Here is a 9558-nt window from a genome sequence, read left to right as displayed (position 1 = left end):
TTCTCTCTACATTAATAATCTGTAATCGACCAAAGCCCGATAACCCAAGAACTCATGGGGGATTTCAATTTGGGTTTCAATACATTTACTGTACTGTATTATTTATTCATGCTACTCTGTGCCTAGCTAAGCTTGTTATCTACAGAATGTTGCCATTTTAAACAAGTTATCAATAATGGATTAAAAGCAACATTGATTGGACCCTACAGTGAATTTCCTTTCACTGGAAAATCTTTCTCAAAGATGAGGGTATTGTTCTGTTAGCTTAGCAGCACCTTTAGCATGGAAGAAATGACAGAAAAGGCAAAACAATAGTGTTTAAATGCACCAACTTGTTCTGCAGAAGCCTGGAGGTAAATATTAGCCAGGAGGCGTGGTGCTTGGCAGTAACACCGTGCCCTTCACATTGTGCAAGCTCGGAGTGCCACACCCAGTAAATCATTCACCAGAGTGCACACAGAACAACTATTTGGCTCTCACATTCTGTTCTATCGTTCTGTCAAAGTACACAGTTAGAAGTACGAGGAAGGCTTTATATTTGGTTTATATTTTATATATCGATGCTATTTGAATCGTATTGTAACGTGGGAACAAAAACTACATCTGGCACAGTAGCACAAGTTCACCAAGAGAAACATTCTTTAATGGCATCCATTTACAATTACAACTTCAACAACCCAACATACACAAATTGGACTTAAATATTCCCTTTAATTTGCAGGTTCAAGGACATTTTTTTCAGATCTGTTAAGCCTTTCTTGTTTCTGGTCAGTCTGGTATCCAAACAGTTGCGGGCAGTGTCAGTAGCACCTCACTCGTCACATTCACGCCCTTGTGCTGACTTTCACAGGACTGCTGTCAGTATGTTGCAACGACCTCGATGAGACACGGGGCTGAAGCTATACGCCCATTTAACGGCCGAGAGCTGCGGAGGAATGTGTCTGCTCAGATATATTACCGTATGAATTTGAAAACCAGTGAACGCAATCAACATTATTGTTTAAAAACTCGGAAATAATTACAAACATGTCATTTTAAAGGAAAGTTTGTTGATGTGAAACGTTAAAGAAGGCAGTTTTATTGTGTTATTTAATTTAGGCATTTCTTTTTTCTTTAAAAAAATATATCAAAAACTAAAAAAATTGAGCAAGCAATTAAAACAGCCACACAAATGCAAAATTGTATCTTACTTGCTATAAACACTGATGATTAACAATAACCAAAATACCCAAAGTCATCACTCATACAGTAGACCGAAAACCCCGCAAGCCTTCACTGCAAATATCATTCTACATGGAGAAGCAGGTGTAGATAATGGATGGATGACTCTAAAGGCACTAAACAACACACGACTCAAAGCATGTACGACTGACTGCATCTGCATAGTTTTCAGTGCAAAAGACTTTTGCCAAAAAAGCAGCAAAGAAACATTTTTAAAAAAATAACGACAAAAAGCGACAGCAGAGCACACACCGACGCCACCTGCTTGTTCTTTTTCTCATTCATGTTCAGGGGCACACCAAACATTCAGATCCCAGGCCCGTGTCTGCATCCGGCACAGTTAGGAGTGAGCGCCGTTATTTTTGAGCTCCATCGTTCATGTCTTTCTGCAGACGTCTCCGAGAGTTTTGAACTTTGGTCCGAGCTTGTTCAGGAAGTCGAGGTTTTCGTCGTCGCCAATGTCACTGCAGCATCCCACGGAGCCGGCTGCAGAGCCCACCCCCTCGAACCTGTAGGGGCGGAGGACGTCGTCCGCGTACCGCCCGTCGTCCTCCGTTCCGAAGTAGATCATCTTCTGCAAGACGAAGCGGAAGGGAGAGGAAGCGCGTTATTACTCGCCGTGGACCAAGACTGAGCGATAGGAGGGGAGATTCTGCACCATGTCTGCTCAGGATATGACTGGCAGTCAGATATTACACAGAGAAATAACATCTCTCACCAAGAAGTTGAGAAATAATAACGTTTACAGGGGGATGCTATCACGGCTTAGAGAACACGATTATATTACACAGGAGAGTTACCTAAGCCCTTACAGATAACAAAGAAGTTATTAAACCTCAGAGAATGAAAGACACATCTGGACACATTTAATTCAGCCACTTTTTGTGCTTCCTTCCACTCTTAGCGCCCCCCCCCCTCTTTTCTTTGTTATACTATAAATATATTAAAAATCTGATCTTTTTGCTACTATAAAAGAACATTACCTGGTTTAGATAGCGGCCGTTCGTTTGCCAGTTGTGATGAAGAGTCGCGTCCTGGGCGAGGTGTCTGTTGTCAAAGCCTTCAACGCTACCGATATAATTTCCTCCCACCGATTGATTACCATAGTGGTTGTACCGGCCAGAATTGTACTGGCCAAAATTGGATGTGACGACATCGGAATACATCCCGTTCGCGTGGGTGGTTTTGGTTCCTAATGTGGCGGAGCCGTTGTTTATCATCCAATCTTGATTCGATTGGAAACCCTTAACGGAGCCTTTCACTACTGATCCAGTAGTGGGAACAATGATGAGACTGGAATCCTGCGGAGAAACAAAAAAAACAAACAATAAATCAAAAACAGGCAATCAAGTAACAATTAAATAAATGCAGCAAAAGAGAGAGGAAAAAAGCGAAGATAACAAATGAGGTTTCTTTACAAGGCAGTGGGCCGAGGCAATGCTTTGATTATTATGTCCTTACCACTTCTTCCCCCGGGGCCTCTGTGTTTGATTTGAGCAGGATTCCACCACCGTCTCCTCCGTCGTCAAATTTCAGATGCTCTTTCGCTGTCGTGCAGAAAAGTCCAACCAGAAGGGCTGCAATAACAAAGCAAGTGTGTTAGAAATGAATGCACGAGGAGTGCATTTTATAACAAACAGTGTGGAAGGCATCACAAGAGTGAGCGTTAAGGTATTATGCACTGTATAAGGATACTACCACATATCATTGCTCTGTGCCTAACATACAACCCATAATTCAGTGGCACAACCTCTAACTTTCTATCACTCTCCTGGCACTTTACACATGCGTGCACAAAACTGTTTCACCGTCTACACACCTGTAGACACAATTCTGCTGGCGAGAGTATAGCAGCGGGGGGGGGGAAACTCACCGAGCAGTAGGAGGAGGAGCAGAGGCAACAGCATAGCCAGCAAACCCATTGGACCAAATGACACAGAGGTTGGTTTGATAATGCAGTCTCCATTCCTGCAGCGGCAGATCCTCACTGTTGCCGTCTGTGTTTTACCAGAGCCCTGCAGATCTTTAACGTCCAAGAGAACATTGTGCTTTCCAGTAGGAAGCTCTTTCATCTGCTGCAACGTAGCTGCTGTATCTGAGGAGGAAATGCGTGTAAAAAAAGAAATTATTCTCCAGGGTTCTCAAAGAAATCAACACTGTGCAGAACATGTTAAAGTTAGAAAAAGAGAATTTTTTCCAGACGGATTCAAGCAAGTGTTCGTTATGATGTTTGAATACTTCACCCAAAAGATGTAATTTTGTATAAAGAAAAGTACACCCTCTGTAACATAGGCGGTGGAACGCAGCTTACAAAACTGGTTGCCATCCCCCACTAAAACAACCGCAAAACAATATCAAAGCAGTCGGTATGCAAAGTCTTCATTTTAGTGATCATGCATTTGCCCATGCCGCACATTCTTTGACTCACGAATCAACACGTTCCCTCTTTATGTCCCAACCGCATTAGGAGAGCCCAAGTGATAATATCACCGTCTAATGTAGGCTTATCATAGATGTACAGTATCGTATTAGAACATAAGTGGCCTAATGACAAATTGCAGCACTTTTGAACAGTGTCAGCATTACCTTGTTTGTCCACCAGGGAGCACTGTTGTTTTTCTAAAATGTTCCACTCTGTACATATTATGGATGCAATTAATTTAAAAAAGCTAAGCTAAGGGATTTTCCTCAAAAATGTTTGATGGTAAAAAAATATATTGGCTAATATATTGTTATCAGATTTTAAACCCCTGTTTGTATCGTTTCAGTGCTGGAAAGTAACTAGTTACATTTACACAAGTACTGTACTTGGATATTTTCCCTTTCTGCAGATTTTGACGGATGTACGTCACTACTTTTATTTTGACAGCTAAAACATAAAATGTGCTCTTAAAATATGATATAAAGTAAAATACCTGTACAAATGATAATGATCTAATAATGTAAAATATAAATAGCAGGTCATTCTGTTCTTATACTTTTAAAGCTTTAAGTCTATTTGGTGATGATTCTTCTGTAGTTTTACTTCAGTAAGACTTTGCCTGACTCTGGCTCATTCACTGCCCATTGTGTTACTGGGTTATTTTGATAACGTCTTTTGGAGTACATATTTCAATGAATAACTTGCTTTTTGTTTTCTTACAGAGCTTTAACAGATGTTCTGATAATGCATTGCTGCTGTTATGCATGTTTATTTGGTCTAAAAGACACTCTTCTAACAGACGTAGATTAAAAAACAAACTACAAAACGAATACAACCACCTACCATTAAATCTGGTCACAGACCATTTGCCATCATGATCAGTTGGCAAACTAAAGCTGAACGGGGAGGAAAAGGGACTCCGGTCGTTGTCTTCAGCCACAACCAGCACCGAGCCGAGCTCTCCTTCCTTCTCACACGACACCAACTCGCTGGGGGGGAGAGTTGGTATGTTGTCGTTGACATCCTCCACCACGATGATGACTGTTCCTGTTCCTGTCTTGGAGCCTAAAATACACGGGAGTTACATTAGTATTTATACCTGATAAAAGAGGGCATGTTAAAGCAGAAAAAAAGTGAGAGTGAATAATCAGGAATTTTCTAATTCCGACAAGCAGCTGGGTGTGAGGCCAATTTTCACATCAGAGAAGCGTGAGTCATTGTAAGTCACAACACACAATGTGTCAGACAGATGCCGGTGAGGGTGGAGCTGGTGTCTGTGAACATCTTTAATATGGTGCAACAATGCCACAAAGAGGCCCGTCTGTGATGATTTCACATGACGACGACTCACTTTCCCAAAACAAAGTTCTTGGTTTGGAAATTGACCAAACCTATGGGAGACGGAGTGAGTTTATAAAACAGGTAATGTGATGTGATTTAAAGAATTACATTTCTTTATCAGTCAAGTGGTTCTACGGTTCAGCAGAGTTACTGAAGCACAGGAGATGTACTGCAGCGTATGTAATTATCTGAGCAGTAGGGCGCTGCAGTCCTAAAAGCATGAAATGAGTTCGCATTTTTGCACTTCCTGTTCCCTCGTCGGGTTTTTTTGAACATGGAATTTGCAATTAAATACAAGAAATAAGGTCTGTGGTTGACAGAAGCTCAAGACAGGTAAAGGTTTTATTCTACGATATTTAAATACGAATACCGCTCTCGTGAATTTTGAAGCTTTTACGCGTCTTAAAAAAGGCTGCAAGGGGCTAAATGACGCAGACTAGTCCGCCTTTACAGAATCGTTGTGTGTACTCGCACTCACGTGACCGTGTTGTACTTCGTTCATAGCGTATAATGTTAGCTTTTGACTTCTACCAAAACATCCCCAGTGCGAGTCCCCGCACCACTCTGCATCAGTGTGTTTTTGCCGTCACAATAACAGCTCGGCTCTGCACGGAGTGCGTGGCTTACACAAGTCACAGGAAATGTTCCGCATTTACAAGGAACTTACTGGCGTCAACAGCCCTCATGGTGATGTTGTAAAGTCCATCGTGGACAAACTGCGACTCTCTGTCAATTGTGTTTGCCACCGTCAGCTGCCCACTGTCTTTGTCCACATTGATCCAGGAGGCTGGGTCTGTGACCTTGTAGTACCTGAGAGAGGAGGGAAAACATACTTGTGTATTAGGAACACCTTCTCCAGTTCTGCAGTGAAAGTCTGCCCTCCAGTGTTAAAGAGAAGTAAAATGAACTTGAGTTGGGGGTCTTGAGCATTAACTGCCACACTGTATACCGCAGGAAAGCTAATTGCTTCAAAACGACCGTAAAGCAGGATTGCTTACTTGATGCCGTTGCTGCTCTTGGTCTCAGGATCCAGAGCAATGTAACTTCCTATCACCGTGCCGTTTGGTGTGTTCTCTTTGACGTTGAAGCGGACGGTAGGGGCTGAGAATGCTGGACCCTCATCTTCATCGAGGACAGTGACGTCCACGGGGATGGACAGCCATTTGGCCGTGGTGCCAACCAGGTCGGCTTCGTTCCGTGCCATAATCTCAAGATTTACATTTTTGTTCAGCTCGTGATCTAAGGGCTGGAAAAGCAGGGAAATACAAATTTATTTTAATGCTGCGTTACAGGCCATAAAATGTGAGTCTCTGTATCATATTAAGTAGCTACTAGTTTCTTAATAATGATATGAAATCTCACTCACCTTTGAGACATACAGAAGCCCCTCGTTGGTTTTGGGGTCAGTCTCGATTCTGAAATGTCCCTTTTCATTTCCTTTAGTGATGAAAAATTTGGAAACCCAGTTCGGTGTTGGTTTTAAGTCCTTATCTTCAACAGGAATTCGAAGGATAAGTTTTTCATTTTCGTTTTCTTTGACAGTGGCTACCAACTAAAGGACAGAAACAAGTGTGTTACTTAAATCAATTAAAACACTGATACCAAATACTTGATTGTCAAAAAAACTTCTTTTTTTTTTTTTAAGTAACCGCTTATCACTTACAGATGTTTTTGTGAAAGTCGGTGGGTTGTCGTTGATATCACCCACAGCAATGGTTGCCGTTGCTGTGCTGGACAGACCGGTTACTGCACCGTACATATCTCTGATCTCTACCGTCACCACATGCTTGTCTTTGGTCTAAAGAAAAAGTGTGACAAAGTGATACGATAAAAAGGGTGAAGACGAGGCACGAGACGAAGATTTGTATGATCTAATTGTCATAATTCAGAACGACTCGATGATACAGTGGTGCTGGTGCTCACCTCTCTGTCCAAGGTTTTGGTTGCCGTCGAGATGACACCGGTATCAGGGTTGATGGCAAACAGGTCTAATCCTGTCTTGAGAGAATACCTGATCTTGACGTGGAGGGTTTTCTCTTGGTCCCGGTCTGTAGTATTCACCTTCCCCACCACTGTCCCTGTGGTGTACAACATGAACACGGAGTTTATTATCCCTCAAACGGAAGATCTAACAGCGCGGGATTACTGGTGTGTATTTCGTGTTCCTCACCTGCAGTGCTCTGCTCGAGCACAGTAAACTGCATCGGGTCTAGGAATGTCGGAGCGTTGTCATTCACATCGTCCACATCTATTATGATGTCCAAAGGTTTGTCCGTCTCCACGTTGGTAATTTTGTCAAAAGCTCTGACTGTTAACTGTGACGGAAAAAAAAGTCAATTTTACAATTTCATTTCAATGACAGATTAGTTTAAAGGGCCTTTCAGCCAACGTGCAGCAATGTCAAATGTGAATTATTCCACTTAGGGTCGAATCAACATAATAAACATTTGGGCTCGACACTACAGCTGAAATTGTCATTCGATTAATTGTTCAGGTAAAAAAAAGCCAAACATTGCTGTACCCAACTTTTCCGTTGGCCTTAGGAAATTCTGACGGGCAATTTTTTGTTTTACTGTTTCATGACATTTTATAGATCAAGATCGCTTCTTTGAGAAAAGAATCATCGGATTAATTGATAAGGAAAATAATCATTGGTTCTAATGGTGTTTCACACTCACTATAAACTTCGGGAACTCCTCGCGATCAACTGTCTTACGCACGAACAACATCCCAGTTCTGTTGAGACTGAACACACCCACTGGATGCTGATCGACGCCAGGCCCACTGATGGTGTAGTACAATCTATGCTGGAGGTCCGAGTCCGACACGATCTACAACGGAAATCAACAAATTCAAACACATTTTAAGCCAACACCATTAAACACAGATTCCAATAGACAATCTGGTGGTGCAGGTATAAAAAAAAATAATAATAATAATTAATCACTGCATAAACTCAGTGGAAAGTAATGTATTTAAGAGGCGTGTGTAAATCACATAATCTGGGTGAAAAAAAAGTTTATATTTTCAGGATTAGGATCAGCTAATTACCATGTCAATGGCTCTTGGATAAGGTCCCGGATTGTTCTCCAGTATGTTGAAGGGGTGGGGACTCCAGCGTCTCTTGAAGCGTTTCAGGAAGCCTGTGGGCTCCTGGGAAACGCAAACAGGGTCAGGGTTGTTTATGGATTCTGACATGCATAAACCTGCTATAAAAGCATTACAGTCTCGGCATAACCTCACCTGTCTTTTCGACGCTGTACTGTGAACAAGGTGAACGAACATCTCACTGTCCGGTCCACTGTTGTCCTGAGCCCGCACAGAAAATGTCCGCCCCGCCGCTGCCACCGACACCGACGTTACGGTTTCTATCACCCCACTGCTGCTGACTGTAAAGCTCGGGTCGCTCGAAGTTAAGCGCATCGAGTCGGTGTCGCAGTCGGAAACTTCAACTGGGAACCGAGAGAGGAGGAGATACTGGTTAAAAGGCGGCTACAACAACCAGTGCATGGAACAATTCATGCGGTGGAAATGGAGACTACTGTTCGGTAAAGAACGAACGAGCAGCCTGCTGAGTGAGGGGGGGGGGGTTCCCACCTGTGGTGATTTGGGATCCAGGTAGAAGTGCGTTTGGCACAACTATGTACAGAGAGGTCGGGATTAAACACGACTCCACGCGGGACAGGATCTGAAGTAGAGAGTAGATCTCAAATGAGATACAGGCATTTTGTGCATTTCATAGGAATTGTTTAACCAGATATAAGGACACAATCATTCGAATATGAGTAAACAGCTTTTGCTGGGAATTTAAAAAGTATAATGTGTTTATCAGTGCATTGTAGCCTATATCCTCTTCTTCTTTAGAGACAGGATACACATTGACTATACAAGCCTTGAATGGACAAGGTGGAGGAAACGCAGGAAGCGGAGACATTGCGGTCAAAATTATGCACATAAATGAAAATATTCCAACCCTGGGGAAATAATCGGTACAGGTGTGACATAATTACCACAACCAACACTTTTCCTGCCAAAAAAACCACTAAAACAATACTTCTCTTTCAGCTTAACGCGGTGGTCTAACGTTACATTCGTATCGACAAACACCTTAGCAGGCGAGAGGATATGTATAAAATAAAAATAAAACAAACTTACCAACAGCGAGCAGAGGTTGAAAAGTAAAACATTCGCCATTGTTGAATACTTTCGATGGACTTTGTCCGAAGGAGGAAGCCGAACTCGACCGACGGCGAATCGTCCGAAAAGTGCGACGGGGTGGATTAGTGTCTGTGTTTAAAAAAGCTCTGAAGAGGACACCCGTCTGTCCGCGCGCTCGGTGCTGTGAATGTAGGCCGGGCAGACTGTCCTCTGAGCCGCGGTATCTGTCGCTGCTGGCACTGAGTCAACAGACAGACACACCTTTGGCTGCCACACCCAGACTCTCTGAGCCTCCCTGTTGAGATCCGCAGGCCAAAGCACCCTGGGGCTGTGCTCACTGTTGTCTTACCATTGTGCTGAACACGTCAACTCCTGAAAAAAACTTTGCATTTATATATATATATATATATATTTTG

The 9558-nt window shown here is 42.7% G+C and overlaps 1 protein-coding gene across 1 annotated transcript; it reads right to left on the bottom strand.

The window, feature by feature from the left end:
• Positions 1-615: 615 nt before the first annotated feature.
• Positions 616-9484, bottom strand: dsc2l (desmocollin 2 like). The gene is made up of 16 exons (XM_031855272.1): positions 9140-9484; positions 8582-8672; positions 8228-8436; positions 8036-8137; positions 7663-7815; positions 7155-7299; positions 6908-7062; positions 6648-6782; positions 6351-6536; positions 5983-6230; positions 5652-5794; positions 4487-4708; positions 3095-3316; positions 2683-2798; positions 2205-2522; positions 616-1795 (listed from the first exon to the last, which is right to left on the bottom strand). Exons 1-16 carry the CDS (start codon positions 9176-9178, stop codon positions 1598-1600), a joined length of 2682 nt encoding a protein of 893 aa, XP_031711132.1. The 5' UTR covers positions 9179-9484; the 3' UTR covers positions 616-1597.
• Between the last annotated feature and the right edge of the window lie 74 nt (positions 9485-9558).

The sequence above is a fragment of the Anarrhichthys ocellatus genome, unplaced genomic scaffold (genome assembly GCF_004355925.1).
Source record: "Anarrhichthys ocellatus isolate YVR2014 unplaced genomic scaffold, GSC_Weel_1.0 scaffold15, whole genome shotgun sequence".
Classification (NCBI taxonomy): Eukaryota; Metazoa; Chordata; class Actinopteri; order Perciformes; family Anarhichadidae; genus Anarrhichthys; species Anarrhichthys ocellatus.
The sequence above is the reverse complement of the archived record's forward strand: the minus strand, read 5'-3'. Positions and strand labels throughout refer to the sequence as shown.

Coding starts and splice junctions, on each gene's coding strand:
- dsc2l (XM_031855272.1), bottom strand. CDS start 9,178: ATGGCGAATGTTTTACTTTTCAACCTCTGCTCGCTGTTG. Junction 8,138..8,227: donor GTACAGCGTCGAAAAGACAG/GTGAGGTTATGC, acceptor TGCGTTTCCCAG/GAGCCCACAGGCTTCCTGAA. Junction 6,783..6,907: donor CCAAAACCTTGGACAGAGAG/GTGAGCACCAGC, acceptor CTTTTTCTTTAG/ACCAAAGACAAGCATGTGGT.